The 20,561-nt window shown below is 42.9% G+C and overlaps 1 protein-coding gene across 1 annotated transcript in view; it reads right to left on the bottom strand.

Moving 5' to 3' along the window:
• Positions 1 to 48: 48 nt before the first annotated feature.
• The window catches only part of Dnah7 (dynein axonemal heavy chain 7), a 257,387-nt gene continuing 236,874 nt past the window's right edge, over positions 49 to 20,561 (bottom strand). The window contains exons 61-65 of the mRNA XM_042259698.2: positions 20,012 to 20,242; positions 15,374 to 15,526; positions 13,395 to 13,572; positions 8,574 to 8,677; positions 49 to 362 (exon numbers count right to left, since the gene is read on the bottom strand). Of these exons, the coding sequence (XP_042115632.2) occupies positions 156 to 362; positions 8,574 to 8,677; positions 13,395 to 13,572; positions 15,374 to 15,526; positions 20,012 to 20,242 (873 nt within the window). The 3' untranslated portion in view covers positions 49 to 155. The remainder of the gene's footprint in view (positions 363 to 8,573; positions 8,678 to 13,394; positions 13,573 to 15,373; positions 15,527 to 20,011; positions 20,243 to 20,561) is intronic.

The raw sequence follows: 20,561 nt of genomic DNA, 5'->3' as shown, positions 1-20,561 counted from the left end.
AAGTATGAATTCTCTTGGTACTTTAAAAGGGCCAGAATAGAGTCACAATTAAGAATGTTAGTTCAGTTTATTGAAGCCAAAACAAAATCTAAAAATACAGTGTGTTCTACTCGGTCTAACAAGGAGGAGGAGGAGGAGGTGATGCCACCTTGGGATCACGAGTTCAGTTGACACAGCAGCGCCACACCCCGTCCGATCCAGTGCTCCTTGGGGTGGTCGGAGGGCAGCGTCATGGCGATCACGAAGTTGGTGGAGTGGCCCGTGGTGGACAGAGTGCCTCTCCTCTCACTGGTCTTGTACAGTGGAGCCATGTAGCTCGGCCGCTCGGGGATGTCTGACCTCTTACAGGGTTTCAGCCACATCTGGAAGAAAGTGCAAACGTCTCCCTAAGTCAGAGCTGTTAGACTGGCATACAGTCGTCCCAGAGGAAAGTTCCATCTGAACATCTGGGCCCCAGATAGATTCTGTCAGCAGCAGAACGGCTGCTCAACTGTGAAGACTCCAGCATGAGAAGAAAACGGTTCACCTCTGTTAGGAACGTATCGCCCACTCACTTTTTTAGCTGCTGTTTGGCTTAAGTGAGTTTATTGTGCTAGCCTGGGAAATGTTACCCTTTCTTCTCTCTTTCTGTAGAGAAAATATTCCTAATGAACTTTAAATTATGACCTATATTTATGTCGGAGCTGCCTGTGTGGTGGCTTCTCAGCAGTTTGTGTGTAAAATGTTTTTACAGTAGACAGTTAAAACTTGCATTGTGCCATCATAAAGGCACTAATACTTAACAACATATTACCTACTGTTTGCCACCTCTTCCCTGAGGGCGATTTCTGGGGCTTTTAATTACAAAACAAGATTTGATAGGTTTTCAAAGAAATGTATCACTATTTACGCTCAGAATCATAATGGCTTATTCATTTAAAACTAATAACAAATTCTGAAAAGATTTTTTTGGGGGGGGCAACAGTTATCTAACTAAATTGCCGTAAATACCATGTATACTATGCATACTGTGCTGTGGGCCAGGCAGGGTGGCTCAGTAGCAGTACCTAGTGACTCACCTACTCCTCCACATAACTAAACAAGCCTGTGAAGCTGCAGCCTGAGTTGAGGAACCTCGGGAAAACACTGGGATTCAGTATCAGAAAACAAAATCCTTGCACAGTCCAGACGGCAGCAAGGCAAGAGAAAACAGTCCGCCTGCGGCCTCGTTCCGCAGCTCTGGGAGGGGCTCACCTCCAGCAACCACTCAGCTAAGACAAGCACCCAAGTTCCCAGGTCCTTCTGGGTGCACAGCCTGAAGAGATTAGGGGCCTGAAGTCCACACATATTTGCTCCCCCCCCCCAGGAGACCCCTAGGGTGCTGTAGCCAACAGCCAGCCTAAGAAGGGACCTGATTGACTGGATTGCTCTAAGGGTCCAAAACCTTCACATACTCCCATCTCTGGAACCCCACATTCTCTACATTTGCTTAGCAGGAGGACTGCTCACCAGGCAAACTGAGATTACTACAGGTGAGATGCAGAGGGAGCCAAGGGTCTGGTCTCCTCCACAAGAACCAGGGTTGTGATGTGAGCTCTGTGATAGGGATGATGCTTTAGAGGGGTGAAAAGGATTCCACTGCCTCCCTGCCTGCATAGTTAGAGCCAGGGAGATCGTTCTCTGTCTTAGAAATGTACGCCCGGGGACCCGCGGGGGGACAGGGCGCTCTCTGCGGTTCGACTGTGGGGGAGGCACATCCCGCTGCACTTGTCCTCGGCCCCTGCATCAGTTGCCTCTCACTTGTCTGGTCACACGCTGCTGACCAGCAGGAGGGGTGAGCACTCCAGAGGGCGGAGGGAATGCTCTGTCACTCCCTGTGAGGCACCTGGACCCCTACAGGGTCTAATCAAAAGACGGTGCTCAGACCCTTCACCGTGGCTGCAGCAGCCAAGACTGGAGCCCATGAAATAACAGAACCAGCATCAACAGTGCCCATGAAGCCCCACTACTGGATGAGGACCATCACTCCATCACCCCACTATACGAGGAACCATGTAGGGCGCATATCAATCATTCTGCTACGTACTTGACACCTGCTTGAACTGTTGGTGTCCCACTCATGGGTAACCCATAAGCAGGGGGTCTGACTCTTATGTATGTGCTCTGTCCAAACTTAACCACCAAGAAAGTACAAGGAGATTATGCTGCAGTACCCAGAGTATCCAGCTGGAAATGAACTCGGCATAGCATAATGAACTGATACTCCAAGACACATCTTTAAGAGAAAGTCATATTCTAGGAAGGCTATCTAGGAAGGAAGTGGTAGAGACATCCATTTCAATAGATGCACAGATTTCAACATATAAAAACAAGAAGCAGTCTAAATATTTTAAAACAATACTTCTAAAAAAATAACTCCCTAGTAACAGATTCCAAATATACTGATGTTGATGAGGTACCTGACAGATTCAAAGGAATAATTATTAAAACGCTTAGTGAGAGGGCTGGGGTGTGGGTGAGTTATCCACATAGTGTTTTCCTAGCATGCATAAAGCCCTGGGTTCAATCCTTAACACCACACCAAGCCAGGCATGGTGGCATAGACCTAGATTTTAGAAGATGGAGTTAGGAGACTTGGGAATTCAAGGTCCCACTCAGCACTGAGCTCAAGGCCACCTTGAGCTGTATGAAACCCTGTATCAAAACAAAGGAAAACCACCTGAATAACAAATGAGATCCAAGAAGATACACATAAAAAACAAATTAGAAAGACAATGCAGATAGGAAGGAGGAACTCATTGAACAAAAGCAGGATTGCTATGAGTTCAAGGCCACCCTGGACTACAGATTAAGATCATCTCTCAAAGTCAAACAGCATGCAGCTGCAAGTCTCCAAATCAGACTCACGTAAGCAGATACACTAAGAATATTGGCCTTTCAGAATATCTCATAAAAAATATCTCATAAAAAAAAAATAAATGAAAGGGAACAAGACCGTGAGAAAAAAAAAAAAAAAAAACTACAGGATCTTTGTAGTACTACTAAAAGATCAAATGCCTGCAGAATTGGCATACTTGAAGGAAAAAAAAAAAAAAAACCTATTCAGTAAAATCAAAGCAGAAAGTTTCCCTAGTCTTTGAAAAACACACGCATTCACGTATAGGAAGTCCGAGATCTCCAAATAGCCATGGCCAGAAAAGATCCTCACAACACATTATAGTCGACATGCCAAAAGTGTAGTACAAAGTAGGTGTGTGTGTGTATGTGTGTGTATGTGTGTATATGTGTGTGTATGTGTGTATGTATGTGTGTGTATGTATGTGTGCACGTGTATGTGTATGTATGTATGTGTGCACGTGTGTGTGTGTGTGTATGTGTGTGCATGTGTGTGTGGTGTGTGTGTATGTGTGTGTGTATGTGTGTATGTATGTGTGTGTGTATGTGTATATGTGTGTATGTGTGTGTGTGTATGTGTGTGTGTGTGTATGTGTGTGTGTATGTGTGTGTATGTGTATGTGTGTGTATATGTGTGTGTGTATGTGTGTATGTATGTGTGTGTGTGTGTTATGTGCCCATATGTGCAGTTGTGCGTGCCTAGAGGGGCCGGAAGGACATTAGATATATTCCTTTGCTGTGCTCCACTCTGGCTTTTGAAGCAAGGCCTGCCACTTGACCTTGAAGTTCACTGCAGGCTGGCCATCCAGCTCCTGGATCTGTCTGTCTGCAACGTGGTTGCAGATATGTGCCCTACCTGGGGCTTTGCCTGGGTGCTAGGATTTGAACTCAGGCCTTCCTGCATTCACAGCAAGTACTCTTTCCCAGGAAGCCGTCTCATCACTCCCAGAAGTAGTCTTAAACCCTGAAGGGGAAAGCACCAAGTCACACTGAAGGGCAGCCCTAGTAGACCACCAACAGAATCCTCAGCAGAAACCCGACAGTCTGGAGGGCATGAGATAACGTATTTGAGTCTTAAAAGAAAGCAATTGCTAGCCAAGCTTCCTATTTCTAGCAAGGCTGTCCTTTAGAATTACCAGAACACGGTCCAAGAATCCTGTGAGGAGAATTCCAGGTGCTTCTGAGAAAACGCCAAGAAAACAAGACAAGAGTCTTATGACCTCAGTTTCTTCAAAACAGAATTGTTCTTGGAATGTGTTTTCATGCTTCTCCCAGATGTAGCAGGTAGGAGTGAGTTCACTTCAGATAATTCATTACAACTGGCTACTGTTATTTACTTAGATGCCTCTACGGATAAACAGGTTTTTGCCATGTGCAGCTTGCCCTTGTGAGTGTACACTTTACTAGTATGACTCTTAGTCCTCAGAGTCTAAACTGTCTGATGCTCTGAATAAAGTTGGCTGTTGCATGAGACTTTAGTCCACCTCATTTATCAGCTCCATTCTCTCAGGTCCTGCTGCCTCTGGAGCAGTCAAGAAGAATTCAGAAGCTAAAAGACCTTCCAAGATAAATACAAACTAAGATCCTTTATGACCACCAGACTAACCTTCCTACAGATGCTTTCAAAAGAACCCTACACCCAGAAGTAAAAGAAAAGAGAATCATCATGAGCACATAAAGTATAAATTCCACTGGAAGAGTAGGTACACAAATGAGAAATCTAAAACATCAAAGTATCAACATAGAGAGGACTTTAAATAAGGTAGGAAGAATCAACAATACCCTAAACAGAAGAAAACAGAGACCATGGCAGGCATTCCACACCTTCCATAACTCTGAGTGAATGTGACCTTAATTCTCTAGTGAAATGATACAGATTACTGATGAATTAAAAACCAGACCCAAAATATGCTGCCCACAGAAAACCTATCTCAACCCAAAAGACATAGAGACTTAAAGGAAATGGTGGGAAATCACACCCCAAGCTAACAGAGTTCAAAACCAAGAATGAGTCATTATATATGACAATTTATACTTTAAGAAAATAAAAAAAAGAGACGAAGGTCACTGCATAACAATCAAGGAATTGCTTCATCAAGAAGATGTATTATTTATGAATATACATGCATATAATAACAGTACCAAATTTTATGTGCATTAGTGTTTTGCCTGCATGTATATCTGTGTGAGGATGTCAGATCTTGGAATTACAGACAGTTGTGAGCTTCCATGTGGATGCTGTGAATTGAATATGGGTCCTCTAGAAGAACAACAGTCAGTGCTCTTAACCACTGAGCCATCTTTCTAGCAAAATTTATTTTTATTTTATGTTGTACCCAACTTTATAAAACAACACTGCTAGATTAAAAAGGGAGCCTGGGCTCCAGTCCACCAGCAGAGCTATCAGTAAGCCTGCTCACCAATGGACACTCATCCAGATGAAGCATCTACACAGAAAATCAGTTCATCGACACAGCGGGTAAGTGGACTTTTCACTTAGAGAACATTCTACCTCGAAGCTCTGGAACACACACACTTCCCGTCAGGACTCAGAACACATTTAGACCACCTGTAAGACCACATGGTACATCTGTCCAGGGCTGCTGCACAGCCTTCTGCTCAATCATTTCCTATCCTACCCTTGCTCCCGCTGGCCTTTAATTACACCATGGCCTTTTTTCTTTCATTTCCTTTTTTGTACCCCCTCCATTGCCCATCCTCGTCCCTCCACACTGACCCCTGGTAAGGCCAGTCTTCTCAACAAAGCCCCTCTTACTGTCCAACCCACAGAGCTTGCTTACGCCATCATGGGTAGTGAGTTATTTACTGAGAAATGGGCAACTCGTCAGCGGCTACACCACTGAAGAGAAGCACTCGCCCTGAGCCATCTCTGTTTATCATTGCCTCAGGGATCAGTGATTCTAACTTGGTTTTTCCTTGATTTTGTATGAGGGAGCGCCTTTGTCCCTCTTCCTTTCATGTGTGTTATTTATGTGTGCAATACTGTTCACAGGTGTGTGAGCACACGTGTATGTACAGGTGCACCTGTGTCTGTCTGTACGTGTGTCTATGCCTGAGGTTGATGTCTGAAATCTCAATTACTATTTCAGTTTATTTTAGAGATGGGTCTGTCAATCAGACACAGAGCTCACTGATAAACCAGTGACAATTCTTCACAGAACTAGAAAATCCCTACAGTTCCTTTGGGAGCGCAGGCGAGCCGGAATAGCCAGTGAAACCTGAAGCAAAAGCAGCAAAGCGCAGACCTCACACTCCCTGCTCTGGAAGCATGCTACAGAAGCAGGCTAGGGAAAGCCGCATGGCGTTCACACAAGGATGTCACAGAGCGACAAAACAGAATGGGAAACCCACAGAGACCTCGTGCAACCTCAGCCAAACGATCTTGTTACAAGTGCCAAAGACCTTTAGAAGACTGTGTTCTTTTTGTTTGTTTCTGTTTTTTGAAACAGGGCATGTTTGTGTAGCCTTGGCTGTCCTGGAACTCGCTCTGTAGACCAGGCTGGCCCCAAACTCACAGAAATCTGCTTGCCTCTGCTTCCTGAGTGCTGGGAATAAAGGGGTAAGCTACCACTGCCCAGTTAGAAAGACGGTTTTCTTAATGTAAGTTAGTGCAGTCTCTATAAAATAGTATGGAGGTTCTTTAAAAAAGTAAAATAGGACTACCAGATGATCCAGCTAGACTACTCTGGAGTATATATTCAAAGTAAATGAAGTCAACATGAAGAAATAATTGCATGCCCAAGTTTGTTGCAACACTCTACAATAGAGCTAGGATGGGGAACAAGTCTTGGAGAAAATATCTAACATATATATTATATTATATTATGTTATGTTATGTTATGTTATGTTATGTTATATGTTATGTTATGTTATATATATTGTTATTATATTATATTATATTATGTTGTTATGTTATGTTATGTTATGTTTTATGTTATGTTATGTTATATTATATTATATTATTATATTATATTATTATTATATACATAAATGCATTCTCTTTCCACACACATGTGGTATGTGTGTGTATATATATATAAATGCAATAGATAAATGAAGGTAGATGATTGATAGATAGGTGATAAATAGATAGATAAGTAATTAAAGTAGTTGTGTAAAGCACAATTTTCTCACTCAAGTAAAAATATAGCATAGTTCCATTCCTCTATGAGCTACAATACACCCACATTCTTTTTAGTCATTAGGCAAGTTTCTAGAATATTAACATGTAATTTATTATAGAACACAGCCAGTCTTCAGAGCAAGGCCAGCTGGCCTTTGAACTATAAGGGCAAAGGACAAACTATAACCATAAACATCTTTTAGAATTTGACCAAATTCATTTATCTCATAGTAATGAGTAGTCCTTGAGGTAGATGACTTGACTGCCCCCTGTTCAAAACCCTCCTTTAGGGTCCTTAGGTCAAAACACAATCACACGATGAAGCCAGTGACTAAGACCCAGGGGTATCCGCCCCTCTCAAATCATTGTGTGATCTGTGTTATGGAGAGGGCCAAGCTGTTTTTACCGCTTAACTATAACATAGCTCTCAAAGCTCTTTCAATGGATGTACTTCATTTTAAGCAAAGAATGGATTTTTCTAATGAGAATTTTGATTTCTCATTGACTTCTTTGTTTAGAAGAATCATTCTCCATTTGTAGATACACTCTTTCCACTCCCTGCAAGCCAATTAAGAATGTCCTCATTCTTAGGGCAAGAGTTGCAACCCCTGCCAACTCCCGAAATGGCAAACGTGTACTTCACTCTGGGAGTCTCCTGTCCTAAGCCTTCTCCGCCCAGAGTATGGGCACACAGAGGTGGATCTGGATGAAACTCTCAGGTTTGGACTGGCCCCGCCCGCCCTCTGCAGCAGCTTTGGTGACTTTTCACCCATCTCTAAGCTGCTTACAGAATCCTACAGTTCACGTGACTTTCATAGTCTGTTTTATCATAGTGTCCTGGATATGCTCTTCAAATTGTGTCAGAATCTATTTGTCATGATGCAGTTACACAAAGATACAATTCCTTGTCATTGGTCTTCACCATTTATGACTTCTTTATCTGTAAGTTTTATGAAACACCAGAATTCACTTTTCATCCTAAAAGCATCCCTGACAGTGCTTTTGTGGTCCTTGGTTGACACGAGATTTGAATTGTCTCTGTGCCACATCATCATGGCTGTGGTTGGACCAGGGGAAGTCTTGCTTTCTTATTTCAGCTCTCATAACTGTGAACAACTATGTTCTTCATGGTCTATTTGGTGCTCAGCTGTTAACATTCTTGTGCTGGTTTGTTGTTATCCCATCGTTTACAGTAACTCACTGGCAAAGGCTGCAGAGCAGTCCGATGCTCTTATGTGCAAGAAGGCTGAGGGATGAGCAGCCAGTGAGAACCACAGCGCTACTGACCATGAGTCAACGTCAGCGAATCAACAACGTATGCTAAGTGAGTTTCCTTTAAACAGAAACGGCACAGCAGTGTGTATCAACAAACCAACAAAATTTCCGAGACTGCAGCGCCTCACTCCAGAATCACACTAAGAACAAATATACTTAATAATTCAGCATTGGGAGCAGCTTTACAGCACAAAATTACTGCGAACAATTAAGCCTAGACTGTATACATATACACATACATATGCAGGAATATGTGTATGTGTCCTTAGCAAATACTAACCACGGGGACTGTGTCATAGAGAACTTTGGGATGTGATTCTGCAAGTTTCTTGATCTTTCTGTTCCACGAAGCTCCATCCAGAAACAATCCATGGATGTAAACACCTAAATAACAACAAAAGAAGTTAACGTTCAAAGATGCATGTTGACTGAGTTCAGAATCTGCAATTGCTTTTTGGGGGACCCAAGCCAGCACATAGCCAGGCGTGGATTCTCAGATTCCCTCTTCTCCACCTCCGTTTCCACTAGTCAGTGCTTTCAGTTAATGGTTGAGTCACCCAGGCGTAACTAGCCATTCAGGTAATAGAATCTTGGGCAATATGCCTAGAATAGCTGACGCTAAACACTGAAGGAACTGATGGTGGCTTCCTGTATCCAGTGTGACATTTAGTTACTGATTTACTTATTTACCTTTAGAGACAAATCTCAAGGTGGCCAGACTGGCCGTAAGCTCTCGACACTCCTGCCTCAGCCTCCCAAGTGCTAGTGTTATATGTGTGTCAACACGCTGAACATCTGTCCACTGCTTTACTCTTAGGTAAACAGGGAGAGCCTGGCTTAGAAAGCCAGGAAACCAGAGGCAGACGCATATTACAGAGTATAAAAGGAGAAAGGCTGAAGTGGGGGGCGGGGCGGAGTTTGGGAGGAAACTTAAGTTCCAACCCAAGCTATACTCCGATAGTGTCTGTGATCCTCCTACTGGGGTCCCATGAGAAGGGGAAAATCCCATCTTTCCAGATCATTCTGTGGAGTCTCACTTTTGTTTAGGTAATATATGAAGTGGGATGAAATAAGCTGGAGTGGACAAGCATATTTTGTGGTAAAAATGTTTATTGCATACAAAATGAAATTCATAATTTAACAAATATCTATCCTCAGTGTTATTGTGCTGGGGTGGACATGTTGATAGTGAAGTGATTTGCTTAGCTGATGGACACTTCTTACTGAGCAATTTTGGAATACCAAGTAATCATACTAATCCTTAGGTAAATTGTGTTTTACATACTACTCCACCACTCTCAAGATAACTCTGAATTTTTAGTATCTGACAACCTCGATTCCTGCCTCCACCCACCCACCCCCAATGCTCACTTAGTAACAGCCCGATGCTGACTGGAAAAAAGAAAAATAAAGGACTCCACATAATCTCTACACTCAATGTACCCAATCCCACCTTTTGAGTATGGAAATTTAGCTACTTCAGAAACTTTATGCAGTGCTTTCATAACTTAAATCTTTTAGTTGGGTCCAAAATTATATAGAGACATTGGTCCCACTCAGATGTCAACTGGAATGCCGCTTTTTATCTTATATCAGAATGACACTGAGAAAAGTTAGGAGGAAAAAAAAATCCAGGCTCCTGAATGAAGAATTGCCACAATTCTGCCATGAGACTTTCTGTGAGATGTGCTCTGTTTTCAAACTTCTTCCTGAAGTGCTCAGTGCAGTAGGCCGGGAAGAACGCAGGTGAGTTGAGGCCAGATGGCCTGCACTTAAATCTCATCTCGACCAATGCTACCTTGAGTCCATGGGGAAGTTACTTAGCCTTCCTGAGCCCAAGGTTCTGCCTCTGCTTCACAAAGGCGGTACAGTGTCTATGCTGGGGGTTTATTGCAAAGATTAAGTGTGAAGGGTGGGACGGTTTCTGCGGCACAGACTGGGACACAGCACCACACTGGGGGGGGGGGCTTTCTTTGACTTTCCTTTACTCAAAGCTCTTCAGCTCTCTTCCCACATACTTTCTTTGGAACAAATCACTTTCCTTGGCATGTTCCTCCATCTCTCTAGCTATACCGATTTTATGAGGGCAGAGGTTGACTGTTTCTTACAGTAGTAACCTGCGTGAAGGGATTATTTTTGAAGCTTACATGATAAAGGAGATAATAAATGGGGTTCAGCCACGTCCACATTCCAAATGCATGAAAAACAAACAGTTAGATAATGGTGTGTTAGGCGTCTGCTCCTGGGGAAAGTACGATTAGCTATAACATAGCATGTGCCCCACTGGTCTGCTGCCCTGTGTGCTCATTGCCCCTAAAGATATTTCCGCAGTTAAACAGCGGAATAAAAAAGTGGAATCACAGTGGGGTAAAATCTTGGGCAAGCTTCCAAGAATGTGTGGTGAGTTTCAGCTCCATGATGCCTTGGGGCTTCCACAGCAGCATTTGAGGGCCCCGGGATGCTAGAGGCTGAGGAGGGAGGGGTGAGGTCAGGCAAGGTGACAGACAGCTCTGCATTTGTATTGGGGGGGGGGACAACGAAAGGAAACACGTGGATCACTGTGGGACGGGCCAGTGTTGCCATCTTCCAAGACGACTGGACAAGAGAAGGAAGGCAAGAAAACAAACCGGCACAGAAGGCCAGAGGATGGGGGTGGCGGCAGGTGTGGGGGCATCTCACGGACAGTGTGTGAGGAAGGAGGGAGAAAGCCATAGCATTCCGGCTGGACGGCGGGGTCATTTACCGAAACTAATTATAAAGTTCTATGCATCCAGGGGATACAAACGTAGAGATGGCATTTTGTTAGTTATGGGTACAGCCTTCTGGACCACAGAGGAAGCATCTAGCAAGGAGATGTTCAAAGACATAAAAATGGATTAGGTCACGGGGAAGGGATGAATCAGTAAACAAATTGTTCAAGGACTTTGTCCTTGGAGACTCTGATAACTGAAGGAGCACAAGCCAGCAAGAAGCATAAATCCAGACAGTGAGGCAGAGAAAGCCAGCAGACCGTGTCCTGGAAACAAAGGGAGGAGAGTGTGTCCAGGAAGACAGACAGGGTAAAAGAAATGGCTGAGACGCTGATATGAAGACAGAGGGGATTCGGCTGGATTTGCCAACGTGGAAACGATCAGTAACTCTGAAGAGAAGGGCATTTTGGAGATGGGAGGATGAAGAGCAGAAGGAGGACAGCCGAGACCTCAGATCTCATACAAAGCCAGGCTTCTGAGATACTCTGCTATTGGAAAGCAGTGGGGATCAAAGACAAGGGGAAAGTGCATTGATTGCTTCTGAGACAAGACATGCCGGAGCATGCCAGAGCATGCCGCGTAGTTAGGGAATTACCCAGTCTGAGTCTTTTGATTCCATAAAGAGGAGGCACCAGTGAAGAAACAAAGCTCCAGAGAAAGGGAAGGGGGCCTGGACTTCCAGGAGGTACAGATGTACACAGGCTCGCAGATTTGGTGGTGCTAAGAGCTGTGTGCTGAGCCTCCTGCGTTCACAAGGGTGAGGCGAGAGAGGAAGGCACTGTGCGGCGAGAGCACAGCGTGCGTCTGGGGAGAGAGAAGGCAAGGTTCCCAGGGCACAGCAGAGGGATGGCTTCCCATCACCCAAATCCTGAGCTGGATGACACCTGGTCGGAAGTGAACCACTAGCCGCAGGAAAGTGGGGCGACTGTCAGGCGATGTTGGAGCTGAATCTACCTGACAGTGTCTCATACTTGACTGAACACTGGAACAGGAGCCTAGGCTGCTGCTACTTCATCTGCAGTGCCTACCAGCGTGGGTCAGTGATGACTAGGGAAGAAGAGTTGCTTGTGACACATTGGTTGAAACACTATAGATTAATAGTCACTGGGAGACTAATGCCATTCACCTAAGGTCAGCACCATTTGGTGAAATTTAGTCCTTTTTAGCTTTTTGGCTTTTAAAAACATAATATTTATTTGAAGTAGTGACCTTGTCCACTGAATTTATATTTTATTTGTTTTGTGTTTATTTATGTTTTTGCATTTTATTTATTTTGCATGTGTGAGCTTGTGCATACATGCGTGTGTGCATGCATGCTAGGACACCTGTGGGAAGTTGGAGGCGACCTTGTGGGATTCAGTTCTTTCCACCATGTGGATAAGGGGCATTGAACTTAGGTTGTCAGGCATGGCAAAATGTATCCTTTTTAACTATCTTGCTGGCCCTCACTAAATTTACAATAAAACATCACAGCCAGCATAAAGTATTTAAAAGACAACCAATCAGGAAACAATGTTTCTTCATAATCACCCTCCCAATCTTCAAATGTTTCCAGGTCCTCAGACCTCAGATGAGACTGATTGATTGCTGCTCAGGCCTAAGAACCTGTGTTCAGATCCCAGCAGCCATGCAGATAGCCAGGCGTGGCTTATGTGCACACCTAATAACCCCCAGGTTGTAGGGGGAGGAGACAGAAGGGCCCCTGGGGCTTCCTGGAGGTCACTCCAGCACCAGGTTCAGAGAGGGAGCCTGTCTCAAAGGAAGGAAGTGAAGACTAATATAGGACATCCATCATCCTCTGGTCTCCAGGGGCATTTTCACACAGGTGTGTGCTTAGAACACACTCACATATACCCTCCTCTTTCTGTCTCTCTCTGTCTGTGTCTCTTTCTCTCTAACACACACACATACAATGTTACCATTAGCTGTAAGTATCAGAATGATATATATAAAATACATACACACATACACATACAAGTAACAGTAGTGGATACATACATACAAAAGGGATTTTCCAATTGGGTATGGTCTTCAAGAAACTCCTCCCTCTTGATTGCCCAAGGCCAACACAAGGTTATGGATGATTAGCCTGTATACTGTTAATTTTATTATTACTTTAACTACACATGGTTTCTAATTTCCTCAGTTTGGGAGGAAAATATAGTATAGGGGGAATGTATCTTTTATCCAGATTTATCTACTCAATTTATTTTCTTCTCTGTTTGCTTTATGAATTGTTTCAGGGTATTATGTACATGATTGCTTTTTGACAGCTGAGAAGATAAGCAAAAATGTTATGCCTTTGTCCATTGCACAGACAATGAGCCGGTTCCTTTTGCCACTGCACTTACCATCCTCAGGAGCGTTTTTATATTCTTTGTCATCCATCACTTCGTAGTCAAACCCAAGAAGATCGATTGGAATCGTGAATTTTCTGGCATAGTTCTGCTGTGCACCAGTTAGGAAAGCTTGCGTGAAGAAGAAGCCAGAAAGCCAGAAGATGGGTGGAGGGCCAACTTCATACCATTGCTATGGTAGATCCAGACAAAAGTGATACAGCAACAGAGTCATACAGATTTCCAATACAATATCAATGAAATGCATCTCCAAACATGCATATGACCTTTCAGGCATTCAATGAGTAGCAAGGCACACTCTCAAGATTTCAAAATCTGACTCAACATCGTCTCCATCATACTAGCTTGGGAATTGAGTGAATGAAAGCAGATGTAGGTGTCGGTTTTATACATGTCCAGTGGTTTCACCCAAAGACCTACACACCATTATGAACTCAAACTCACTGTCACAAAGCGACAGTGAGTTTGAGATGAACAGATTTCCATAAAGTCTGGTCATATGGTAATATTTTCATCTCTTTTCTAATTAGTTATTACTATATGGTAGCATATTCTTTTAGAAGTTTTTCTTCCTACTTTACATACCATGAAATCCAACATACTAAAACACAGTGCTGTGGTGCTATTTTGTTTGTGATCTAACAAATAAAGCTTGTCTGAAGATCAGATTGTGGAGCTAAGCCACTAGTTAGCCATAGAGGCCAGGCAGTGGTCGCATACATCTTTGATCCCAGTACTTGGGATCTCACGCCTTTAATCCCAGCACTAGGGGGGTGGAGACAGGAAGCAATATGGCTGGGCCAAGAGAGGACTATTAGGTGGGAGAAGACAGTAGCTCAGCCCCTTTCAGTCTGAGGATTTCTAGAGGTAAGAAGTCTTTCTAATGGCTGGCTGCTCTGCTTCTCTGATCTTTCCACTTTCACCCTGATATCTGACTCCGGGTTTTTATTATTAAGACCAATTAGGATTCGAGCTACACAGTACCATAAAAGAACACAAACAAGTAGGGTGGGGAATGCTTATGGTGTTTGGAAATATAATGACACCTTAATTCTGTATTTATTTCATTCGTTTTGATGATGAGCTGTTGAATAACAAGTGACTGAACAGCAAACTATAGGAGCCTCTCTGAAGAAATGAGTCCACTCCTTAACTCTAGAAGAGCCCACAGTTCAACCTCCGCTTTCAGGAGCCATCTTGGTCCTTTAGTATCTGACTCTGGTACATCAGATGGACTGTACTATGAAAGGGAAGTTGCTCATTTTATTTCTCAATGTTTTTGTTTTGTTTAGAGACTGTACCTTGCCTGGAATTCATTATGTAGCCCAGATAGTAGCATAGGCTGACCTTGAATTTGTGGATGACCCTCCTGCCTCAGGAACCCAAGTGCTGGGGTTTAATGTGTCAGCCCTCATGCCCAATTTTCCCATAGTTTCCTGTCATATACACTGTATCTATGCTTTTCCTTTTTCCTTTTTTTCCCTGATGTATAGTGAAGCAGCAACTGGCCGGTAACTAGGAGCCAGGATTTTACCCACACAACTACATACTACCCCACAAAGTAATCACTGAGGTCACTGCTGTCATGGACGGGGATGGCAGAGCTGGAAAGTTGCTGGGCAATGAAGAAACAGCTCGCCTCTTTACAAGCTTGTTGGCTTCCTAAGATGCTTTGTTATAGGGCTCTATCACGGCAAGTCAACATGCCAATGTTTCTCTCTCCAAAGGCTGGCATTTGCCTGAGTGTCAGACATCACATAATGTCCTACTTAAGATGCAGAACATATATAAATACACACACACACACACACACACACACACACACACACACACACACACACACTACTGAGTAGAGGTCATTTGTGCTTGGAATATGCAGGACTATAGAGAGACATTGCCTACTCACTCAGCATTCTGATGAAGGTAAGAAAGCAGAAAAGACTGGATAGCAGCATTAGTATGGATGAACTCACCTGCAGGAACTTTAGTCTTGCCAGGAAGTCATTCACATAGCTGCCGAGCGGCTTAAGGCTGGGGTAGGATTTACCCATCCACATTCCTGGAATTTTGACATTCAGAATGCTGCTGACCACCTCTTCTAGCTCTGTAGACATCACAACAAGCCCCTGAAACACAACAGACCTCGGTGAAGTCAGCACTGGCCATCATAAGGAGCCTCTTTTAAAGCTTTCTTTACGCTGTCTTTGTTAATGAACGTTTCCTTGGATTTGTGAGGAAGGCATAGAATATTTCAGACCTTCCTTAGGAAAGGAGTAATGGTTTCTCTAACCAAATTTTAGTTGAAAGTCTTAACTAATACATGGATGGCTATTTGGTAGCTACTAAATCATTGTCTACCTTTTATTTAATTTACCTCTGGTTAAAGGCAAATTAGTACAGGCTTCCTAGCCTACCTTCTTAAAGTCACAGTGATGGATATAAAGCTAGGAAGCGTCTATGAAGCACTCTGAACAGTCAAAGCAGTCTGAAATCCAGCTGTGAGTCCAGTTGCCCCTGTTCTGTTATGAATACCCCCAGGCGTGGATGGTGAAGCTCTGAGGCTCTTCAAAATTCCTTCCTCAAAGGATTTAGCAAGAATCAACTTGGAAAAATCAGTCTTTTGCTACCAATAAACGTTATTTATTCATTCATTCATTTATTTATTCATTTATTCATTCATTCACTTATTTATTCATTCATTTATTTATTTATTGCTTAGTTGATCTTGTGTTTGAACCGGCTATGGTTGTCATTTCTGTTTTGCTTTTGTTTATTCTGAACTAACCTGAACATTTTGGAGTAAACTGGGTGGATTAAACACACACACTTTCACTTACCCTTTTGAAACTCCACTTACATAGCAGTAAAAGGTTCTAGGTCTTAAAGGCGTAAGCCCACAAAGGGCAAACAGAAAGGAAAGGAGCATGAGGACACACTTTTGGAGTCTAGAAAGCGAAAGCTCGCAGCTGACCTAGCATTTGGTTTTCACCGTACTTTGACTCAAACCTGAGGTTTCACATATGCCGAACAAGAGCTGTACCACTGTGTCTGTCTGCAGCCACTCAAGGTGCTTCTGGAAGTCAGCCAGGATGGCTGTGCTAAGGCAAAAGGGATTTGAAACCCAGTTTACAGGTCAAATTCTTAGGTCTCTTTCCCAAGCACCATACCATCATCCTCTAGTGTAACCTGGAAATGCCAACAAATAGGGAATGAAAAACCTGCTAACACACCTGAGATAGGGGATGTCGTGTGCAGCTGAGGTCAGTTATCTATCACACTGAGACCAAAAGTTAAATGAATACTCTTTGGAAGCTGAGAACTTCCAGGCCTCTTTTCTCTTTTAGTTCCCACAATTTCAGAAGCTAGTTATGATCTTTCAGGAAAGAAACAGGAAGAGCCAGGTCAGGGAGAAACATCTAATGGTGCTGATGCTTCTTGCCAAATAACCCAGCCACGATCACACTGTAGCGAGGACCACGGTCAACCACCGTCCTCAGCACCCTTATGGTGTCCTCTGCAAAATGTCACGTTCCCAGCTAAAAGAAGACCACTGAACACTATATATTACATGCCAGAGGAGGCTTCCAATAGAAAAGAGAAGGTTTGCAGCTCAGCGATCAGTTTTTTAACACGAAGAAGGCTATAGATGAGTGTTTCTTGAGTCATTTTGGTAACCTATCCTCGTAACTTATTGGGATATTCATGATACAGACCTCGGACTATAGTACATATTGTGATTTCCTGCTTGTCCATTACAAGTAAAGATTTTCCTTACCTAAAACTCTTAAATATCTCATATTTAAGAAATTATTTAAATATTGGTATTTTTTGCACATTACTAATAAGATGTTAGGGGGGAGGCCCAAGTCTAAACAAAATTATATCTATATTCAATATAGATATTTTACAATAGTCTAGAAGTATTTTTACATAATATTTTCAGTGTATCTACATTTTGACTACGAGACCAAATATGTAATTCTCCATGTGTAGGGTCACATTTGCAGCTGTAGAGCTTGGGAGTTTGGAATATTTTAGATTAGATATCCTCGACTGCTGACGCTACACCAACAAGGTCACATCTGCTAAAGGTGCCATTCCCCTTTTGGGCCATTTTCTTTCAAACCACAATATGTACGTGTGTGTGTGTATGCGTGTGTGTGCGTGTGTGTGTGTGTGTGTGTGTATGTACGTGTGTGTGTGTGTTGTGTGTGTGTATGAAATATGCCCCCCCTTTTTAACATACTGATGTTGTTAGTTCATGATTTAATGGAAATTATATTTATTTTTTCCATACTTGTTTTTTAATTTTTGAGATAAATTAATCACATAATATTACTCTCCCTTCCCTTTCTACCCTCCATCCCTTGCTCTTTCAATTCCATAGCCTCTTTCTTTTTTCATTATTTGTTGTTACAAGTATACAATTATATTTATATGCATATATATATTCCTAAGTACAACCTGCTCAATCTGTATACTGTTACTAGTATGTATGTTTCCAGGGCTGACAATTGGTATTGCATAACCAATTGGTGTGCTCTTCATGTTTAATTTTTTCATTAGTTTTTTTCCTCTAGGCAGTACATTGTTAAGTGTTGTATTGAACTTACAAATATATGGAAATTACATATTAGCTTTTTGTTATTTTACATCTAACTTGATTATCCTATGATCAGAGAATACACTCTGATGATATCCATTTATTGTATTGAACGGTGCTGTGTATTTTCACATGGCAAATGCTTCTAGGTGGAGCATGTGAATTTGGATGATGCAGTACACCGTCATTAGACTCGGTGTTCTGTACCTCAGCATGTCATTTCAGGAATGGCTTGTTCAATACCACCGTCCCCATTCTTCCCCTTCCCTTCTCCCTCTTCTCCTCTTCAGCTTTAGATTTTTAATTTCTTTCTCTTGGTATTGAACTTATATGACAACATTTTCCTTGTTTCTTAAGAGAAATCATTTACTTATTTTTTAATTGATCTCATTCGATGATTTAAAAAAGCTGAGCGAAGTACTATAATTTTCCCTGGGTATTCTGCTAACTGCATCCCATAAATTCTGATAAGCCATTTATTTTATTTAGTATTTGAATTTTGAAAATACTACCGTATGATTTTCAAAGTTATTTTGCACACTAAGGAAATATTTAGAGAGCAGTTGGAGACGACCACAGGAAAAAAAAACGTAACACATTTGTTGCTGCTGTAGGGGGCAGTGAATGGGAGAAATTGACTCCAAAATAACCTGTGCTCATCAGGGCTACCAAATGCCTGAGGTAATTTATAAATTCTATTTCTGACTACAATCAACACAGTATATACAGACTGAAAGCTATACCTGCTCCGACTCCCTCTAGGACCCTCATGCATTCATTTAACAGCCATCTCTTCACGGACTCCAGGAAGCACTTCAGAAACAGCCCTATCATTTTTTCTTGACTTTCTCCCTCAAACCTGCTCCTTTCCTAGACCTTACACTTGCTCACCCCTCTAAAAACTTTCAGTTATCCTAATGGCACACAGACAGCCATTTCTCTTCACCTCAATGCTACGTCCACACTTGGCTCGGCTACCTCACCGGTGTTCTCTGTCACTGTTTCCTTACAATCATTCCTGGCGGCTGCAGGGATCCGCTTCAAAATATATAAAATACCACTATTGCCTGAAAACCCCTAATGCCTCTGTATTTCAAAATAAAACTGGAGATCCTAGCAGTGACAGACAAGGCCATCATGGACCCGGTCATGCCCGCCCCCTCTCCCCCACCATGCTCATCCCATTCTTGTTCCGCCAGCCTGTCCCTGGTGCTCCTTGTCCAGGCCATACTGACCCTGCTGTTGGCTCTTACTGTTACAATCACCTGCCTGAATGTTCTTCTCTTAATAGTCCCTACATTCCTCTTTGATATCATTTAGGCCTCTGTCCTCAGAAGGGTCAGCCCCAGCCTGCCTCAACTCTGCACTCATACCTCTGTTGACTTACCCTGTTTTTATTTTTCTAAAGACTTTATCATTTAAAAATTATATACGGGCCTAGAGAGATGGCTTTGTGGTGAAGAGTGCTTACTGTTGGAGCAGAGAACAGGAGATTGGATTCCATCATCCACACGGGGTGGCTCACAAACATCTATAACTCCAGCTTCAAGGGATCCTACAACCACTTCTGGCCTTTGTGGGCACCTGCACACACACACACACACACACACACATACACGCACACATGCTCACTCGCTCACATGCACATGTGAGCACAAGCGCACACACAAGTGCAAATAAACTAAATCTTTAAAAATTCTGTATGTATTTGTTTCATGTTTCACTTGTCTCCATTGCTAACACGCTTACTTGTTATGGCTCCTTATGGCTTAGCACAATGTCTCCTCAGCATGCACCTCTCCAGTATGCTGGGCTGTCTAGCACACGCCGTAATTATGCATCTCTTTAATAACTGTTACTCCCAGAAATCTATAGACTAATCAAGAGCATGGACTTGTTTTCTACACTGAGGACCAAGACTAGTGATGCCTGTACCTGTGACTAAGAACCATTTGCTGAGCTGATGAAAGTGCAATGTTTAGTGATTCTTTCACTTAGGTCACCTTACCTTGATGGCTTTTTGAATATTAATGCATGATTCTCGTATGGTCACCAGCAGCTTATTGAACCGTCCCATCTCTTGGACAAGGACGGTGTTCATGCTCTGAGTGTAGGTCGTGGGGTACCTCCTCATTGCAGACTCAATATCGAAGTTGTTTGGAAGTTTGCCCAGGATGTCACCGGCAACCTCATTTACAACTTCATCCGACGACTTCGCTCCAGCACCTGATGAACGAGACTGAACAAGCCAGACTGTTAAAGTATCCTCATGAAGGTCAAGAGGGTTGGGTTAACTCTAAGAAGGGATTATTTACTCTCTCGATGATTCTTCTTCACACAAGATGTATTGAAATGTAAGAGTCATGGGGGATGAAGTTCTGAGAGAGGATGAGTGTGAGGCAGGAGGAGGAAGAGCATCTGCTATGTTCAAAGGAGATGCAGGACCTCAAGAGAACGTTTGTATGTCCCACCGCCTGGTGCCCACTGAGGCTCGACCAAGCAGCTGGGCAATGACAAACCTTAACACCTGTGAGAAGGAAATGTGACTGTCTCGAGAG

This window comes from Peromyscus maniculatus, chromosome 13 (assembly GCF_049852395.1).
Source record: "Peromyscus maniculatus bairdii isolate BWxNUB_F1_BW_parent chromosome 13, HU_Pman_BW_mat_3.1, whole genome shotgun sequence".
In the NCBI taxonomy this organism is placed as follows: domain Eukaryota; kingdom Metazoa; phylum Chordata; class Mammalia; order Rodentia; family Cricetidae; genus Peromyscus; species Peromyscus maniculatus.
Note: the sequence above shows the minus strand (reverse complement) of the source record. Positions and strands in the feature narration are given on the sequence as shown.